General features: G+C 39.9%; 1 protein-coding gene across 2 annotated transcripts in view; it reads left to right on the top strand.

Annotated features, from left to right (window-relative positions):
• TMSB15B (thymosin beta 15B) overlaps nucleotides 1-18,788 on the top strand; it is a 29,458-nt gene extending 10,670 nt beyond the window's left edge. Inside the window, exons 1-3 of one of the 2 annotated variants that reach the window (XM_082610295.1) lie at nucleotides 15,833-15,921; nucleotides 17,360-17,464; nucleotides 18,390-18,788. In XM_082610295.1, coding sequence (XP_082466421.1) covers nucleotides 15,843-15,921; nucleotides 17,360-17,464; nucleotides 18,390-18,427 — 222 coding nt within the window. In that variant the 5' untranslated portion in view covers nucleotides 15,833-15,842 and the 3' untranslated portion in view covers nucleotides 18,428-18,788. Of the gene's footprint in view, nucleotides 1-15,832; nucleotides 15,922-17,359; nucleotides 17,465-18,389 lie in introns of those variants that run through there. The other variant, XM_082610296.1, reaches the window with a different exon arrangement.
• The last annotated feature ends 2,649 nt before the right edge of the window (nucleotides 18,789-21,437 follow it).

Raw genomic sequence — 21,437 nt, 5'->3', positions numbered from 1 at the left:
TTATAAACATGAATTTACAACTAAAGCATGTTATAATTGAAATAGTTTATTTTTACAAATTGATTCATATAAAAACCTAGGTAAAATTCTAAAATTATATAGACCAATCAACTTTCCCCATTTAAATCTTCTAAGTAAAATTTAAGAGTGTAATGGTTTTCTAGTAATTTTAAATATCAATATTTAGTTTTGTGGTGTTAATATTATATTTTCTGACATTTAAAAAATGGCCTTTGGACTTGAGATCAATAAAATAAAGAGGTAATAAAAACCTACATCTGTTTAAAACTTATAAAATATAGAAGTTAACACTAAAGCTACTTGGTACAAAAAGTTGAAAGAAAAAGAATAAAAATCCCCGTCTGAGTTCTGTGTATTTTTGTCTAAATATAAACTACATCAGCTTCCTAACGCTCAAGGTGAAATAATGAGTAACTAATGTATTACAACTATTATCATAAATATATGGTTTATGAAGACTTAATTTTGCTTTTAACATTTAGTTTTAAACATTAAACAGCATTATAATTTAACAATGTATTTGGGATAACTGCATAAGTGTAGTATATTAAAGTTCATAAATAATGTCATATAGGAGATAAAAAGCATGATAACTCAGGAAAAAAGTGAAAAGTTTTCCTAAAAGAATAAGGTAAAAAATACTGTATTTCCCTATTCTGTTCACTCTCCAACTTCTTTGTTTCTTTCATACCATCTTCCTTTTCCTCAAATCTTCAACACCTCCTCCCCCATCCTCAGTCCCAGTTCATGACCTTACTTTCTAATTCATTAGGAAAAGAGAAGCATTCAGAAGAGAACTGCCAGTTAAAAGAACATTTATAAAGCTATTGTCCATGTAATGACCACCCAAGACAAAAAATGCAACATCTTGATAACCCCCAGTCCTAGTCCTCCTGCACTCCAGGCCCCTCACTGATGACATTCCTCCACCCATCCTAGAGATAACCCCTATCCTGACTATTATGATATCATTTCTTTACTTTTCTTTATAGATTTATCTTCTTGTTACCGGGAGGGGGACACCTTCAAGGGCCCGAGAGTGGGCTCTTGTCTAACACTCAGAAATGAATTGTCCGAGGAGACACACATGCTGACAAAGCAAAAGGCTTTACTGGGGAGGAGCACCTGGGCAGCAGGGTAAGGAAACAGGAGAACTGCTCTGCCACATGGCTCGCAGTCTTAGGGTTTATGGTGGTGGGGTTAGTTTCCAGGTTGTCTCTGGCCAGTCATCTTGCCTGTGCCCATATTTGGTCTGACTCAGGGTCCTTCCTGGTGGCGTGTGCATCTCTCAGCCAAGATGGATTCCAGCGTGAAGGTTTCTGGGAGGTTGGCAGAACATATTATGGGCTGGCATTTCCTCCCTCCTTTTTGCCCCTCCTGAATTCTTCTGGCTGGCTGTAGCTTGTCAGTTCTATGTTCCTTATCAGGACCTCCTGTTGTGAGATAACTCATGCAAGCAGTTATTATCCTGCCTGGCCAGGGAGGGCAGTTTCAGTCAAAGGTTCCCTAACATTCCGTATAAGCATCCCTAAACAGCACAGTTTTATTTTACAGATATTTGAACTGTATATACTTGGAATTGTGACTACTTCTTTCATATTATTTGTGAGATTCATCCATATTGTTGCAGGTAGTTGTAGTTACTTCATTTTTCTAAACTGTGATAAATTTACTTTAAACAGATGGTTTTTTTAGAGAAGTTTAAGGTTCACAGCAAATTTGAGAGGAAGGTATGGGAAAATTCCCATATACGCCCTGCTGCCACAGGTACATAGCCTCACCAATTATCAACATCCCACACCAGAGTGGTACGTTTGTTACAACTGACGAATCTATATTGATACGTCATTATCACCCAAAGTCCAGTTTACCTTAGGGTTCACTCTTAGGGCTGTATATTGTATGGGTTTGGACAAATGTATAATGACAGGTATCCACCATTATAGTATCATACAAAGTAGTTTCATTGCCCCCCCCCAATCCTCTGTGCTCTGCCTATTCTGCCCTCCCGCCCAACCTCTGGCAAACACTGATCTTTTACTATCTCCATAGTTTTGCCTTTTCCAGAATGTCATATAGTTGGAATCATACAGTATGTAGCCTTTTCAGATGGGCATCCTTCACTTAGTAATGTGCATTTAAGGTTGCTCCATGGCTTTTAGTGGCTCATTTCATTTTAGCACTGAATAATAATTCCATCATCAGGATTTATCAGTTTATTTATCCGTTCATCTACCGAAGGACATCTGGATTGCTTCCAAGCTTTGGCAGTTATGAATAAAGCTGTTATAAACATCCGTGTGCAGGTTTCTATGTGGCTGTAAGTTTTAAACTCTTCTGGATAAATGTTAAGGAGCACAATTGCTGGATTGTATAGTAAGTATATGGTATAGTTTGGTAAGAAATTGCCAAACTGCCTTCCAAAGTGGCTGTACCATTTTGCATTCCCATCAGCAATGAATGAGCATTCCTGCTGCTCCCCATCCTTGCCAGCATTTGATGTTGTCAGTGTTATGAATTTTGGCCATTCAAGTATGTGTATAGTGGTATCTCACTGTTGTTTGGTTATTTCACTTTTATTTTTGTATGTACTATTGTGTGAATATACCACAATTTATCCATGAAAACTTTTAGGGACATTCTGCTTGTTTCCAGTTTTTGACTGTTAAAAAACAGTGCTACCATGAATATTCTTAGTAGTGTGTATAACTACAGACGTCTCTAGGATATTTACCTAAGAGTGGAATTGTTGGTTTATAGGGTATGGGCACTTTCAATGTAACTAGATGATGCCTAACTTTTCCTAATGACTAACTTTTCCTAATGCTGTGTACCAATTTACACTTACTAGCAGTTCCCATTGCTCCACCTGATGGCAACATTTGTTATTATCAGACTTTAAAATTTTTGCCAACCTGGTGGGTGTAAAATGGCCTCTCATTTGATTTTAATGATTTTTTTGGCTCTTTTTTTAAACATTTTTATTGGCGTACAACTGCTTTACAATGTTCTGTTAGTTTCTGCTGTATAACAAAGTGAATCAGCTATATATATACATATATCCCCATTATCACCTCCCTCTTGCATCTCCCTCCCACCCTCCCTATCCCACCCCTCTAGACGGTCACAAAGCACTGAGCTGATCTCCCTGTGCTATGCGGCTGCTTCCAACTATCTATCTATTTTACATTTGGTAGTGTATATATGTCAATGCCACTCTCTCACTTCATCTCAGGTTACCCTTCCCCCTCCCCGTGTCCTCAAGTCCATTCTCCACGTCTGTCTTTATTCCTGTCCTGCCTGTATGTTCTTCAAAACCTTTTTTTTTTTAGATTCCATATATATGTGTTAGCATACAGTATTTGTTTTTCTCTTTCTGACTTACTTCACTCTGTATGACAGTCTCTAGGTCCATCCACCTCACTACAAAAAACTCAGTTTTGTTTCTTTTTATGGCTGAGTAATATTCCATTGTATATATGTGCCACATCTTCTTCATCCATTCATCTGTCGATGGACACTTAAGTTGCTTCCATGTCCTGGCTATTGTAAATAGAGCTGCAATGAACATTGTGGTACATGACTCTTTTTGAATTATGGTTTTCTCAGGGTATATGCCCAGTAGTGGGATTGCTGGGTTGTATGGTAGTTCTATTTTTAGTTTTTTAAGGAACCTCATTACTGTTCTCCATAGTGGCTGTATCAATTTACATTCCCACCAACAGTGCAAGAGGGTTCCCTTTTCTCCACACCCTCTCCAGCATTTACTGTTTGTAGATTTTTTTGCTGATGGCCATTCTGACTGGTGTGAGGGGATACCTCATTGTAGTTTTGATTCGCATTTCTCTAATGGTTAGTGATGTTGAGCATTCTTTCATGTGTTTGTTGGCAATCTGTATATCTTCTTTGAAGAAATGTCTATTTAGGTCTTCTGCCCATTTTTGGATTGGGTTTTTTTTTTATTGATACTGAGCTGCATGAGCTGCTTGTATATTTTGGAGATTAATCCTTTGTCAGGTGCTTCATATGCAAATATTTTCTCCCATTCTGACAGTTGTCTTTTTATCTTGTTTATGGTTTGTTTTGCTGTGCCAAAGCTTTTAAGTTTCATTAGGTCCCATTTGTTTATTTTTGTTTTTACTTCCATTTCTCTAGGAGGTGGGTCAAAAAGGATCTTGCTGTGATGTATATCATAGAGTGTTCTCTATGTTTTCCTATGTTTTTCTCTAAGAGTTTTATAGTGTCTGGCCTTACATTTAGGTCTTTAAGCCATTTTATGTTTATTTGTGTGTATGGTGTTAGGAAGTGTTCTAATTTCATTCTTTTACATGTAGCTGTCCAGTTTTCCCAGCACCATTTGTTGAACAGGTTGTCTATTCTCCATTGTATATTCTTGCCTCCTTTATCAAAGATAAGGTGACCATATGTGTGTGGTTTTACCTCTGGGCTTTCTATCCTGTTTCATTGATCTATATTTCTGTTCTTGTGCCAGTACCATACAGTCTTGATTACTGTAGCTTTGTAGTATAGTCTGAAGTCAGGGATCCTGGTTCCTGCAGCTCGGTTTTTCTTTCTCAAGATTGCTTTGGCTATTCGGGGTCTTTTGTGTTTCCATACAAATTGTGAATTTTTTTGTTCTAGTTCTGTGAAAAATGCCATTGGTAGTTTGATAGGTATTGAATTTAATCGGTAGATTGCTTTAGGTAGTATAGTCATTTTCACGTTGTTGATACTTCTAATCCAAGAAGATGGTACGTCTCTCCATCTGTGTGTATCATCTTTAATTTCTTTCATCAGTGGCTTATAGTTTTCTGTATACAGGTCTTTTGTCTCCTTAGGTAGGTTTATTCCTAGGTATTTTATTCTTTTTGTTGCAATGGTAAATGGGACTGTATCCTTAATTTCTCGTTCAGACTTTTTGTTGTTAGAGATAGGAATGCCAGAGATTTCTGTGCATTAATTTTGTATCCTGGTACTTTACGAAATTCATTGAATAGCTCTAGTAGTTTTCTGGTGGCATCTTTAGGATTGTCTCTATATAGTATGTGACTGTTTTGCATCTTTTCCAATTTGGATTCCTTTTATTTCTTTTTCTTCTCTTGAGCATCTTTTCATAAGCCTATCAGACGTTAAGATTTATTATTTTGTAAAGCATTTATTCAATACATCTGCCAATTTTTTTCTATTGGGTAGTGTGCCATTTAAAAATTAATTTGTAGGTGTTATTTATATATTCTAACTTTATTTCTTTGTCCTTTATATGTGTTGCATATACCTTTTCCCACTTTGTCTCTTATTTTTTTGTCATTTCCCTGATGGTTTCTTTCAACAAAGAGAAGTCCTAATTATACTATAGTCAAAGTTATCAATCTTTTTTTCTTTATCCATAGTGCTTTTTGTGTCTTTTCAAAGAAATCCTTCCCTATCCCAACATCATGAGGATATTCTCCTTTATTAACATTTGAAATTTCTATAATTTTGCCTTTTACGCTTAGGTCTTTAATATACTTGAATTTAAGTTTTGTATGGAGTGTGAGAATTGACGTCCAATTTCATTATTTTTCCTTACAAATACCCAATTGCCCCATATCATTTGTTGAAAAATCTCTCCTTTCGCCACTCATTCATAATGCCAACTCTGTCAAATATCATGTGTTCATATATTCTTCGGAATATTTGTGGCCTCTCTGTTCTGTTCCATTTATCTATTTGTCTAATCTTGTGCCAATATGGCATTGCCTTAATTACTGTAATGTTGTAATGAGTCTTGCTATCTGATAGGGAAATTCTTCCCACCTCATTTTTGTTCTTCAAGAGTTTCTTAACTGTTCTTATCAATATCTACCAAAATAGTTGCTGAGATTTTATTTTCTACAAAAATTATTGTTGAGATTTTAATTTGAGCAAAAGTAACTGTTGAGTTTTAATGTAAGCAAAAATAATGGTTAAGACTCTAATTTTAATGTTTCTCAAAGTTTCATAATATTTTTCATAGTGTCTAACATATCTTTTGTTGGATTTTTACTAATTGCTGAATTTTAAAAAATTGCTAACAGTAAAGAGGATTCTCAGGAATGAGATTTTAATATGTTTCTTATAGGTAATGCTCTTCTGTTTTGTTTTAAGCAAGAATATACATCTTGTGTTGATAAATCAGTTTATATGTGTTGCTCCCTCATATTGACATAGTCATTATAATATAATATATATTGATTAATATAATATAGTATTATCTATAAAGATGCCAATCATTCATCAAGTTTTCAAAAAGTAAACATTTCACCTTAAACAAATTACTATGTTAATGGAGAAGAACTGTGGGATGGAGCACAAAAAAAGCTCAAGGTGTCTATATCCAACTGCTTACTTGACATTTCCACTGAGATATTTTGTAGGCATTCCAAAGTTAATATGTCAAAGATTGAACTTTCTATTTTCCCCTACCCACCTGAACCTAGTCTTCCCACTTCCAGTGGTATCATCATTTTTTGGTACTTTCAACAGAAATAGTCTTAACATATAGGGACCTTGACTCTTTCATTCACCACTGTATTTCCAGTGCCCAGAAGAGTGGCTTGCATCTATTGAGTGGTACTCAATAAATATTTCTAGAATGAATGAATGGTTCCCACCCTGAAGAAACGCTTGATTCAAAATTATTCAATAATACACACAAAGTAGTATATGAAAAAAAAGCTGAGAGAATTCCCTGGCAGTCCAGTAGTTAGGACTCTGTTCTCTCACTGCTGAGAGCCCGGGTTTGATCCCTGGTCCGGGAACTAAAATCCCACAAGCCGCGGAGTGTGGCCAAAAAAAAAAAAAAAAAAAAAAAAAAAAAAAAGAAAGAAAATGCTGAAAGATTTCTGTCCTTTCTTTTCTATTATTAGACCCACAGCCCTTGTTCAGCCCCTTTCTATTTTACACCTGAACAACTGCCACAACTCTTTTTAACAGATCTCTTTACCACCTTCCAATGTGAACAGCTTATAGATAAAATCCAAATGGTTTAACATGACATTCAAGGTTCTCCATGATCTGACACCAGTTTACTGCTTCCACTATATTTTCCCCTACTTAAACATTATGAATCCCAATGTTCCAACCATACAAGACTATTGGGTATTCCCTAAGTGTGCCCTACACTTCCCTTTGTTCTTATTTTTCTCTCTTCACAGAATTCCATTCCTCCCATTTCTTCCCTCACCAAGTGATACCCGTGTATTATAACACAATTCAAATGTCATTTCCTCTCTGCAGGCATCCCCGACTCTCCCAGGTAGAATCAGGTTTAACCTCTTTTCCACTTTCCCCTGGTACTTAGTAACCTTGATGTAGCACTTACAATCATAGAAGTCATACAATCATGTTAGACTTGGAAGTAATCTTGGTGATCATGTTCCAACTTCCTCATGCTATGGAGGGCCAGAGGAGAGAAAGTCCAGGTCTTTTAATTTGCCTTGCCTCATGATTATTTGTGTACATATTTTATATCCTTTACTTGACAGGTCACTGAGGGCAGAGGAAGGGTCTTATTCATCTTTGTGTTCTTCATTATATCGAATACAATCTATTACACATTGTGGATATACAATAAGTGTGTTTTGATTGACTTGAGAATTAATACCAGAGGGATGGATAAAATAGAGTTACCATTCATAACAGTTAATGTATACTGAGTGCATACTCTGTACCAGGTACTATACTAAAGCTTTACAAGAATTATCTAATCTATCACACAATCCTGTGAGATAAGCACTATTACTAGTTTTCATTTGCCCAAGATCTCATAGTCAGTAAGTTATAGAGCCTGGGCCCGAATCCAAATTTATCTGATTCTAAATCTTCTGCTTTTAATCAGTGTGTTACAATGTAAAGCAACAGGTGGGAACTCAAATATTATGAATTTGGGAAAGTGTTAACGGATAAGAGGCTAGTTCCTATCCCCTCGAGGACTAAACATCTGGGTTCAGAAAAATAGCATGGGGCTAAATTGTGGATGACTTTGAATGCCAGGCACGATATGAGAAGTCATCTCCCTTCCCCTGCTTTCCATCTGTACCAGTCTAGATGCTGATTACCTTGTGAGGCCCAACTCAAATACACCATATGGTATGAGAACTTCTATAATCCTCCAAATCACATTGAATTGCCCCTACTTCCATAGTACTTTGTTTATATCTCTGCTATCATGCATCATATAACTTTCTTAATGGTAATAGTCTGTGGATGTTTTGGTCTTCTTCACATTTTATAAACTCCTTGAGAGCAGGTACCCTGTTTTATTGATGGTTAAATGCCTCTCACTCCTTATTTAGCAACTGATACATAGTAGTTGTTCAATAAATGTGCATTGAACTAAATATTTCTTTGGAAGAATACAGACATAAATAAGTCATGGTTTCTGCTCTCAAGAGAAGCCAACAGTCTGTTGAGGGAAAAATACATTATTCCATATGAATAGCTACACTAGTGATGTTTAAAAAGGATGTAGAATTCAACAACCAGTTAGAAAATTCAGTAGAAAAAATAACCCATTCACAGTAGCCCCCAAATCTATAAGGCAGCTAAAAAGATAGCTAACAAATATGAACAAGCCATTACGCATAAAAGTATAAAATTGTACTAAAGGACATTTAAAAATATCTGAAAGTGAAGAAATATACTTGTCAAGACCTGCACAGGGTCTGGGATTTTGCCTATGTACAAGCTAAGACATTAGCCTGCCCTAGTTTCGTGGATTCTGGCATAAGACATAGACTCTTGGGTGAGAGACAAAGGACTTTATTACTGACAACAAAAGCAGTAACCAGAGCTTCATGTTGGTTTGCATCTGTTCCTAATGCTCTGCCAAGTCTCACAAGGATGATGTAAAGGACTCATGATAGATGGCTGCACACATAGTGGATTGCATTACAGGAGAGGAACAATGAGTTTGGAAGCTCCACGGATTTTATGGAAAATAGAAACAAGCCTTCTCTTTGTCTGTGGGGAGATACTTCTTCATCATTTATTGCAAACATGACCCTGAGAAATGGCTCAGATAAACAGTCTTCAGGGACTTGCATTTTTGGCATACTCAGCAAGAAGATGCAGGGATGCTCAGGGCCCATGGTGGATTGGGTCTCCCAACAATACTGCATTTATGCATGGGAAGACTTCATGTCAATAAGTTAGCAATTCATCTCAAATTAATCCATAAGTCCAATAACGTTCCAATCAAAATATTAACAGGCCCATTTTTGTGGAACTTGACAATCCATTACAAAATTGGAAATGGCAGATACAGGAAATTGATTTATGAAGGATGTGGCACTGCAAAAGAGTGGAGAAAGGATGGACAATTGATGGATAAAGGATGGTCTTGATCTGTGGGCTGTTTATATGGGTGTCTTCATTTTGTGAACATTCATCAAGATGCACACTTAAGATATGTCCATTTTTCTGTATGTATTTTATACTTAAGTAAAACATTTTCAATACCTGCCTAATAGGATACTTTCCCACCAGTAGAGTTGCATGTTCACCAAAAGTTGTTCTTTCCTTAAACAGGTTTATTCCAATTACACTTGTTGTAAACCAAATAGGAATGGTTTGTAAACCAAACCAACAAAATAGGATTGCAGAAAATAATTTTGCAAAATATGCTACAGACAAATAATTAGAATATAGAATATGTTAAGCACCCATAAGAAGCAATATTAAGAGGACAAACAAAAGAAAAATGGGTAAAAGATATCAAAAGGTAATTCACAGAAGAAGAAATGAGTTTGGCCAGAAAACCTATAAAAAGTGCTCATGTCATGAAATAATCTGGGAAAGGCAGATTCAAACACTAGGGAAATGCTCATTTTCACCTGTTAGATTGGTAAAAAGAAATTTAAAAATACTTATCTGCAAGAATGTGGGGGAAATGGGGACTCTTCTATAGCTGATATGTGTGTAAATTGGTGCAATCACTATGACAAGCTATTTGGCAATGTCCAGTGAGGTTGAAGATCAACATACTCCGTCATTTAGCAATTCCACTTCTAGGAAACACACTTATAGAGTAATAGGAGGCTATAACAAGAATATGAATTGAAGCACTGTTTCTAATAGAAAAAAAGGAAGCAACCCAAATGTCCACAAGAATGGAAATGCATAAGGAAACTATTCATATAATGGAATATTATATACCAGTTAAAATGGATGTACATATGTTATAGCATGAACATGGATAAATCTAAAATGCATAATGGGTGAAAAAATCAAGTTGTAGATGATTACACACAGTGTGATATAATTTACCATGAAGCAAGAATCATGAGAAAACAATTCACTTAACAAATCTTCATTTTGTGCACAATTCTAGGTACTCAAAATCAGTGAACAAAACAGAGGTCTTGCCCTCATGGACTTTACATTTCAATGGGGGAAGACTGAAATAAAGCAATAAGCATAGCAAGTAAATAAGTTGTATAGTGCGTTAGAGAATGATGAAAGCAGACCAGGGTAAGACAGATAGAATAGGGATGGGCAGGTTGCAGTATTAAATAGGATAGTTCAGATAGTCTTCATTGAAATGGTGAGATTTGAGCCTTGAAGGAAGTGAGAGAATTTAAATAAATGGATAACTTGGAAAAGAGCACTCCAAAGGCCCTATGGCAACAGTGAGCTTGGCTTTTCTGTGGAACTGTAAGGAGGCCACAGATGGGACAGAGTGAATGAGGAAGAGAGCAGATGGGGAGGTTAGAGATATAATGGAGAGACAGAAAATGTAGGGCTTTCGTAGGGACTTTGCTTCTCACTCTGAATGGAACTGGCTATCTTTTCAGGATTTTGAGCAGAGAAGTACAAGGATTTCATTTATATTGAAAAATGATCACTTAATTTCTTTGTGTAGGGAATAAACCATAGAGGATCAAGAATGAAAACAGAGAGATCTCTTAGAAGGCTATTTTAGTTATTCAGATGAGAGATGAGGTTATATTAGACCTTATATGTAGCAATGGTGATGGTAAGAAATGATTGGATTTTGGGTACACTCTGAATTAGAACCAAAATGATTTCCTGATGGGTTGGATGTACAGTGGGAGAGAAAGGGAGGAATTGAAGATAATGTCAAGATTTTTGGCCTGAGCATATGGACTGATATGATTGCCATCAATTGAGATGGGGCCGGCTGTAGGAGGAGCAGGTTTGGGGGAAAATGATTAGGAATTCAGTCTGGGACATTTTGAGTTTGAGATGTCTATTAGACATCTGAGTGGAGGTGCTGAGTAGGCAGCAATACAGATCTGGTCTGCAGACTTGAATTTAAGAGTTATCAGTATAGAAAGTATAGAAAGAGTTATCAGTATAGAAAGTACAGCATAGGACTGGAAGAGATCACCAAGGGAGTGTAGATAGAAATGAGAAGAACAGGGACCAAGCCTGGGGGCACTCCCATTTTAAGAGGTTGGGAAGGAGAAGAGGAACGAGTAAAGGTCACTGAGAAGAAGCAGCCAGTGAGGTCAGAGGAAGCCAGGAGAATGTGGGGTCCTGGAAGCCAACTGAAGACAGTGAACTGAGGAGGAGGGGCTCATCAGCTGTGCCAAATGCTGCTGATAGGTCCAGTAAGGACTAAGAATTGACCATTGGATTGATCAATGTAGAAATTAGTCATGACCTTGAGAATGGCAATGTCAGTGGAGTGGTGGAGGTGTACCTCTGATTGGAATGTGTTCAGATGAGAATAGGAAGGAGGAGAAAAATTGGAATCAGTGAATAGAGACAACTATCACAAAGGGGTGAAGGAGTAGTCCAAGTGGATATCTGAGGGAAGAACGTTCCTGACGGATGGAATGGACACTGAAAAGGCCGTAGGCAAAAGTGACTGTGACTTTTTTGAGAAACAGCAGAGAGACCATGGTTGGGGCAGAGTGAGTGAGGTGGAGAGCAGGCAGAGAGGGTAGGGGGCTATGGAAGGAAAATTGTCTGGGGCTCCCTCCTGACACCAGATTGATGTAGGTAGAAAGCCTAGGGGAATGTGGTCTTAGACCAGGAACTGGTTCAAACGATGCCTTGAAATATTCGTGTTCAAATATTGCACGTGGAGGTGTATATTACATACATCTGTAAAGAAAAATGTGCCTCAAAGGGCAGCAAAGAAATAGGATGCTAGCAGTTGCAGAAGTGGAGTTAAGAGAATATATATATATTCCATATATAATGATGAGAGTGTATTTACATGAAGATAAGAAATAACAGCATGATGGTATCCTGATAGAAACGACCTAGTAGAGAGCACAACATTGATGGTGGTGATAAAGGGGCGAGAGATCGTAGTGATATTGTTGAACTGGTGTGAGAGAAAGAGATCTAAAGACCTTCCTCAACTTATGATGGAGCTACATCTGGATAAACCCATTGTAAATTGAAAATATTATAAGTCGAAAATGCATTAAATACAACTAACCTACCCAACATCATAGCTTAGCCTAACCTGCCTGAAACGTGCTCAGAACACTTACATTGATTAGCCTACATTTGGGCAAAATCATCTAACACAAAACCTCTTTTATAATAAAATGTTGAATATCTCATGTAATTTACTGAATATTGTACTGAAAGTGAAAAACAGAATAGTTGAATGGGTACAGAATGATTGGAAGTATATCACTATGAGTTGTTTACCCCATAATCGTGTGGCTGACTGGGAGCTGAAGCTCTCTGCTGCTGCCCAGCATCACGAGAGAGTATCGTACCACATATTGATAGCCCGGGGAAAGTTCAAAATTCAGAAGTTTGTGGTTGTGTATTTTCCTCTAGCCAGGTTTAGCTGTGGGAGTTCAGGCTCCTTGAGGTGTATTTGGACTTAGCTAGAGTTATGATTTTGCCAGGGAAGGAAACAAAGTGAGAGAGGGGCAGGAGACTGGAGGGTATATGTCAATGAGTGATTATAAAGACTGAGCATGACATTTGAGCTAGGGAAGGAGGGGAGAGAAAACAATAAGGGACCGAGAGATGGTGAAATCTGGCAAAACCAATGGACTGGAGATTTTTGTGAGGTTAAAGGATAGTGGGTTCTGGGCTTCCCTGGTGGCGCAGTGGTTGAGAGTCCGCCTGCCGATGCAGGGGACACGGGTTCGTGCCCTGGTCCGGGAAGATCCCACATGCCGCGGAGCAGCTGGGCCCGTGAGCCATGGTCGCTGAGCCTGCGCATCCGGAGCCTGTGCTCTGCAGTGGAAGAGGCCACAACAGTGAGAGTCCCACGTACCATAAAAAAAAAAAAAAAGGATAGTGGGGTCTGGGTACCAAAGGGAATGAGCTGGAAAAAGAGGAGGTGATGGTCATAAAGAGGGATGTTTGAAATTGAGATTATGCAGGGATTGCTGTAATTGCTGTGACAAGGCCTAAGGTATGGCCATGCAAATGAGTAGCTGAGTTGGGGTTAAGGTCAATGTCATGAAGGAGAAATGAAGGAGCCAGTGTACCAGAATGATCATTCTTGAGCTCACCGGGAATTAAGACAGGACTACTACTGTTGGGAATGACATAATTCCGGGAGCTAAAATCCTTGAGAAATAAGGGAGAGGAGCACTGAGGTTTGTTAGATGATGGCAATGAAGTCTAGTTGGTGACACAAGCTGTCAAAAGCTGGAAGTTTTCAGGGATGTGGGAGAGGAATGCTCTAAAGGCAGCAGTGAGAATCAAGGAAGACATTTACCGGAGCTTTAGGCTCTGTGGTACAAAGGTGATGGGAGAGAAAAATCATCTACTTCTCTTGAGTGGGCTTCGGGGACACAGAGTCCTCAGGGAAGAACCTGGTTTCTGTTAAGGCAAGACAATGAAAGTCACATTCAGAGAAGAGGGTGGCGATATGGAGGAATTATTGAGGTTGCATTGTGTTTTAGGAGTAAGGAAGGGGTGTGAGAAGTGAGCTAAAGAGAGAATGGGGTCACAGCCTTATGGAAGTTAGAATGTGGGAGTTGAGGGGTATCGCGGGGATATGGGGGTTCTTGTGGTGACTGACACAAGTAGGGTTGGACATTGATGAGATGAGTTCTGATGGATTTGAGGCAGATAGATTCAAGATAGACTTTGAAGTTTCGGCTAGCGGTGGGGAGGTGAGTGTCTGAGGCTTGCTGTCAACCCCAAGGGATATGGAAATTCAGTCTTACACCTGGAGCACTGGTCCACAGAACGCTCCATGTTGCTCCTGGAAACACATAAATCTGTAGTGAAAGAAAAATGGGCTAGAAACTATATATCATATTCAGGATAGGAGTAACCCTGGGGAAGTGGGAGGGTAATGGAAATGGGGTGAAGGTCAAGGAAACCTCAATTTTTCTGTAATGTTTTTATTCCTTAAAAAAAAAGACAAAGTAGGGCTTCCCTGGTGGCACAGTGGTTGAGAGTCCGCCTGCCAATGCAGGGGACACGGGTTCGTGCCCCGGTCCGGGAGGATCCCACATGCCGCGGAGCGGCTGGGTCCGTGAGCCATGGCCGCTGGGCCTGCGTGTCCAGAGCCTGTGCTCCGCAACGGGAGAGGCCACAACAGTGAGAGGCCCGCATAACGCAAAAAAAAAAAAAAAAAAAAAAAAAGACAAAGTAAATATACCTAAATATAACAGCATCCAAATCTGAGTGGTGGAAATACTGGTGTTTGTTATATTTAATGCCTGGAACGTTGTAGCTACTCAATGAATATTATTTGTTGAATGAGCGTGCCTTTCTGCATTAACAGTTCCTCCGATGAACATACAAAACTCTCAAGTTAGCACATCGTGCTACAAGAGCATAGAAAAGAAAATGGAGAGAGCCGGGGAAGGCCTGAGAAATGCTTCAGGAGAGAGTAATTGCTGATCTATGTAGATCTCTACCACCATACATGAGCCTTATGGAAAATATGGCATGCAAGCTAAAGACATAGTCCTATCTCCATTTTACCTTAATGCTCTAAGGTTCTGGGTGAGTATCCAGAAAATGACCTTGAATATTTAGTTTTTTCAAGTACCTACTGGAGTCTCCTTTTTGTCTCCCAACATAGACACTGGGTGGTGCTGCTGTCCAAAAATTCTGCTCTATCCTGGATTTATTACTTCAAACTAAAGACGGGTATTTATCTAAGTGTCTACTGTAGACCAAGCAAGGTGCTCGGGATTAGAGATATATAGATGAATAGCCTCAGCAGATTCTCCTCTGATTACATTGCTACCATGTTCAGTGGCTGAAAAATTAGAAAATGTGACTTTTACATAGGAGCGTACCACTGTCACAGAAATGCCCAGTTGTGGGAGTGAATGATCCTGAACTACCCACCCTTTCCATGAGCGTCCCTCCTCCAACACCTGGCCAAGGATCAGAACAGACACTGAGCATCACTCGTTGTCACCGCATACTTAGGGTCCTTTGAATATAAAAAGCCAAGAGTACCTGATTACGGCTCCTTCAGCTTGGATCTCGGAGTTTTGGACGTTCAAAGCTAACTGGGTAAAATGTGTCTGCTTATTGTAGAGGCCACTATTATCGTGGAGGAGTGAGTGTACTTGGGAGGAAGGGAAGTGGACCCTCAGGATGAAAGTAGTGGGAGAAGGAGGGCAGGTAGGCCAGCCACTGATCCCTTGGGGAATCAGTGGGCTTGGATGTGGTCTGGATAGGCGGATCTGGTATGACACTATCAACACCCAGTTGCAAGGGTGAGGTCCTGAGTAGAGAGGAGACAGTAGACTGAGGTCAGCAAGTCTAAAGAGGTGGGAGGGGCGAGGAGGCGGGTCTAGGATCCCTTGGGCAATCCGAGAGGACTGGGGCGGGATCTGGGGGCGGAGCCTGTCACGTAGCTTATAACTGCGGGGTTTCGCATGGGAAGGCTAACCTCGTCCTGTGTACCAAGCGGTCTCAGTTCGGCGGTCTACCTTTCCCTGGTCTCCGAGCCTTCGGGTGAGGACGTGCGGCCCCGCCAGAGCCAGAGGACTGTGGGGACGGGAGGGCGTGGCGGCCTCGGGGCTGGCGTATCGGGCCTGCTGGAATTGGAGGGGCGGGGGTTGGGATGGGCGATTCGTATCTGTGCCTCCTGGCGAGTCCGCGCCTTTGTTTTCACAGCGCCTCCTTCTGCGTGCAATGCGGAATCCTCCCTGGGTCTGTCCCTGGAAGGTCCGAGGGGGGAGCCCCCAGAGCGGCCAGTCCGCTGTGGCTGCAAGTCCGAGGCTGAGGGGATGAGGAGTGTGGGGCTCGGAATGGGCCCTCTGGGGCTGGCCCTTCGCTCTCTCCTTCCCGTGGCTGTTAGGTTGGACTGCGCTCCCGACAATGATGATATTTATTTTGAAATGTAAGCAGATTGCTGCTAACAAACTGGTCTATGAACCCAGCCCTGTTATTATTATTTGAAGTCCCTGTTTACCCCCTCTGATCGCTTGTCAAAGGATGGTCTTAGGGTGACCTCAACGGAAGGGAGGCATTCTGGGGACGTCTGGCTGCTTGGGGGCCTCTCAATGCTTGTCTGGGCACTAGACGTGTCTTACCCCACCAGGGTGGGGCCAGGCACGCGCAGGAGAGCTCTGCTTTCCGGGCTCAGGGGTCTCCTACTGTCTCTTCTGGACAAACCCGGAATGATCACATGGCACCTCATCTCCTAGCCTCATCTACTACCCTCTCCTCTTGAGGGGAAAATATGGTAAAATAAAAATGAACTCTAGTTTATCCCATTCTGCTGAAGTTCTTGGTTTGATCATAATTAGCTGTGCCGTCTTACAGCGTTTACAAACCAGTGCCATAAGGAGTTATTGTGAGACATGTAATTAGTTATGACTGGATTTAATCCCTCCTCTTATTGTAGCCCCTTAATCTACTGTCTTTGGGGAGATGAAATGGAAAGAAACTAGTCCAATTTGTGCTACCCCTTTTTGTGTGCTGCTTCCTAACCCCCAAGAAAAATGCCCCCCTCTCATAGTAATTGAATACAAAGTGAACGTGCTCAAATACTGCTATCTCCTTACAAATTAATTAGCTGGTTAAACCCAGTCCTTATTTTTTCTTCTATCCCTATCTGCTCATGTGTTTCTATCACCTCCATTTTACTTTTGCTGTGATTTTAAAAGTCAGACATATTGGCTCCCGGTTTCTAGTACATCTTGGTTTCTAGTGCATCCTGATCCAATGGCATTTACTGTCTATCAGAAATGGGGTAATGATGTGGGGTAATAAAAAGTATTCTAATAAAAATATGACTTTTCTAAGATCTGTTGCTGTTTTCCTATTGAAAATCAGCAGGTAAAATACACATTGATATTAAATGTGAGAATTTTGGCTGTTACTACTTAGTGTGATAATAGTTCTACCAGATAAGTTTTTTTAATGGTTTTCTTTTTTTGTCTTTTAGTCAAGATGAGTGATAAGCCAGACTTGTCTGAAGTGGAGAAGTTTGACAAGTCAAAACTGAAGAAAACTAACACTAAAGAAAAAAACACTCTTCCCTCAAAGGAAAGTAAGTCATGGGGACTTTCTGAGACAAACAATGGTGAAAATTAATAGGTTCAGTAAATAAACTCTTCTAGTAAATTTTACCACAAAGGAAGCAATAGCCAGAGTACAAATTATTTAATGTATAACATTAAAAAATATCAAATAATTGCATTTTTTACTTTGCTTATATAAGTAGTTCTCACAAAATAGGCCCCAGTAGTAATGAGGGAATTTTAAAAAGCTGGCTTTTTGTGGAAAACTACTAAAACCCACATTGAAACCAATCTTGGAATATTGGACATAGCATTAGAAACATCTTAGTTTTGTCCGATTTTTGTTATTTGGCATCTTTTTGCATCTAGCTATTTGGGTCTTTGATCTCATCCCTAATGAGTCATGCAAACTGTGGTTTTGGCCTTCTCTACCTGATGACAAGATGAGGTGAGCTAATCAGTTTAGATATAGGGTATACTCAAGTCTCCCAGGGATCAAGGGATCAATTTTGCCCTCCCCACTTACAGCCTGCAGGAGAAACCCCAAGCCAAGGGAAACGTTTTGTCATGTAGCATTATTTGAAAGTTCCAAAGTTAGTCAAAATTGTCTGAAATGGCATAACTTCCTAATCGTATAGTGATAGATAAATCTGAAGAAAGTGCTTCACTTGCCCCCCAGTCTCAGAGTGATCTATGGTAAATGTGGCAACAGCATAAATCTACCTCTCAAATGGGGAAAAAGAAACACACAGTTGAGTCTAACAAATGTTCAGCTCATTAATTTGCACACACACATACCTGACTGAGGATTTGTGTGTAGTGCCTTGGCATTCTAAATTTAAAGAAGGTATGGCAGCCTCCAATGACTTGGCAAAGAGTTCTTTTGGAAGAAACTGAACTTAATCTTAGGTAAATACCCTCTTAATGATTTTTTTGTGTTTATTTTTTCCCCAGCTATCCAGCAGGAGAAAGAGTGTGGTCAAACATCGTAAAATGGGGATCTCCTTGCAAGAGCAAATTTCAACATTGCTTGAGTGTCTTGTTTTTGGTAAAACGTTGTAGAGATTTTAGGCATCTTCTGATGTCTTCTCACCCATAATCCCTGGCTAAGAGGTCAGGGGTAGCCTTCGTTCCCTGACATTCACTTTAAAACTTCCATTGGTGCGTAAATTCCAGCTGGCAGATGCTGTCAATAATCTAACCGTGGATGACCTTTGTGCTTATAGTCTTTGCACCCCCTACCAGATAAGCCACTTTTAACTTTCTACAATTGTTCCCTCTATTGCTTTATAATCTCATGAAGTTGCATGCTTTTGCATCTTCTCACAGTTTATTTTCATTTGTAATGGAGCCATAACATAATAAATATAATCAGTATGTTTATAATAGGCTCCTGTGGTTCATTCCTGGTGGTCTTCTAAGGAATGAAAGTACACAAGGGTACTTTTCAGCCAAAAAAAATGGGTGCAGGAAAGCTGCTTCAGCAGATTTGGCACATGGGAAAGGCCCTCCTCTGTCTGATCTGGACAGAGGAGGGCCTTTGGGGATTGTGTGGGTGAACCATACTGACTCCATTTTGTCGGCTCCATCTTAGTACACACTGTCCTAACTCCTCCCCTTTCCACGTGACTGAGCTTTAGCCTAATTTACAAGGAGTGAGTCCAAGCCAGATGAGTTCCCTATCAACTTTTACCCTTGCCTTCATCTGATATGAAACCTGGAAGAGTGCCTTTTGCTGACATAGATGGTTAATGGTCATGAGACCCCTGGGGAGAGGAAAAAACTCCTATTCCAGTTGGTGCAGACATGCTTCTCTGTTGGTAGTCAGATTCTACTTTTAGCTTTGGTCCCTTTAAATTCCCCTGTACCCTTTTTGGCAGTGCAGTGTGCGGTGCAGCTGTGAATGCCTCTGAATTATCTGTCTGCCCTATCTATCATGCCTGTATGTAAGTTACCCACAGGAAACTTCATAATTGCACTTTATGGAGCTGCTCGCTTCATTTTTCAGTCTCAAAGTTCCGTCTCAGTTTGCAGGATATTATTCAGTATGTCTGCCTCCCAACAGGGATGCTAAGTGCTTTTTCCTTAGAGTTGGAATCATAGACATAGAGAACCTTGGGAGAAGAAGTCACGTGGACTAGCTCCCTTATCTCAGAAATGAGGAAATTAAAACACAGGGTCTGATTTAATCTTCTAAGGTGTATAAGGGCTGGCATTTTAGCTGGACTCTTCTTGCTTTTTGGAAAGTGCTTTTCAACTAAAGTTAGGGGACACCCAAGGTTGGGGTTGGATGGGGAAAGGGGCAAGAGACACTTGCTAACCCATACTGTGCTAAGCATATCACATCTTCTATCGAGCATAAACTCAGACATTTAATAACCTCTAATGACCTACAGTACTGAACCTCTGGTTTCATTCTTGTCCTGAACAGAATTCACTGTCTTATGAACCAAGTATTTTTGGTGTTTGTGGTGAGCATAAGTGCTATGGACTGAATTGTCTCCCTTCAAAAAATTTCATATGCTGAAGCCCTAACCCCAAATGTGACTGATCTGGAGATAGTGTATTTAGGTAATTAAGGTTAATTGAGACCATAAGGGAGGGGCCATAATCAGATAGTACTGTGGCCATAAAAGAATAGGAAGAGACACCACATCACTCTCTCCCCAACATGAAGGTGTCTACTTGCAAGCCAGGAAGAGAGTTTTCACCAGAAAATGACCCTGCTGGATCTTGATTTTGGGACTTCTATCCTCCAGAACTGTGAGAAAATTAATTTCTGTCGTTTAATCCACCTGGTCTACAGTATTTTGTTATGGCAAGCCTAGCTGGCTAATATAATAAGGAATACATATAAATAGACAAGTCCAGGTCACTGCCTTAAAACAATACTTTTTTCCCTTGAAATTTATAAGAACCAATCACCTGTAATCCCACAAATTACACATTAACCTTTGAGTGTATAACCATCCTGACTGTAGTCTATTAATATTCATATATTTTCTGACTAAAAGGGATTATGCTGTCCATACCTATTTGCAATCTCAAGTATTATCCTACCACTCCCTTCTAAGAGCCGACATTCTTGAATAATCACTGGGTTTACAGTAGGTGAAAGCTATGGTCTCTGCAATAGCATAAACTTCCCTAAGCAAAATCGGGGGTGGGGGGTCACCTCTGCTCAAATGTCAGTGAGGTGACACCATCACAGGGCTTAGAGTAGCCAGAGGATTTGAGAGTTGGAAGTAACCATGTTGGTCACCAATACCTTACCTCTTGCCTGAAATAATTATCCAATAGAGTTACTCAGCCCCTTGCTACAACAGGCTGCTTACACTGTGCCCAAACCTGCCTCCATGTAATTTCTATCCAGTAGTCCTAGGACTGTACTAGAGTCCCACACCACGTAGTTAATCCCTGCTGCAATAGTAGAAATCAGCTGTTGTGTGCCTGCCTCTATACCTCTGTCTTCTCCTGATGATACCTCCCGGATCCTCTGGATCCAAATTACATGATGAGGAAACATCCTGGTTGCTGACACGCTCAAATTTGCTCATGATCAGATACCTTTGTGTCCTGATTCTGTCATCCCACACATTTGCTCTCCTTTCAACATTGCCATTTGCAAACTTGAGAAAGATACTATACATCCATGATAGATTCAGCAACCTCTGTATTTGCACGGTAATCCACCACAAGATTGGATTTTAGTGGGCCTAAAGGAAAGAATGAATGTTGTCAGGTGAGCTGGGGTTGGATAAAAACTCCCATTGTTCAGTTGCATCTGGTAATCATCCTATTCATTGACATATTGATTCCATCCTGAGCAGTGTTAAGTATTAAACTTAGTGGGAACATATGAGACATACATGGTGGCAGGTTAAAGACCAGTAGCTGGTAAGTGAGTACTCATACATATATGAGATAGGAAAAACAATTTCTCACCTAGAGTAGGTTTACTCAGCATTTCTTAAATATATGTGGGGTTACTTTTCTAGCCTG

The sequence above is a fragment of the Mesoplodon mirus genome, assembly GCF_964341445.2.
Source record: "Mesoplodon mirus genome assembly, chromosome: X".
Taxonomy (NCBI): Eukaryota; Metazoa; Chordata; class Mammalia; order Artiodactyla; family Ziphiidae; genus Mesoplodon; species Mesoplodon mirus.
Note: the sequence above shows the minus strand (reverse complement) of the source record. Positions and strands in the feature narration are given on the sequence as shown.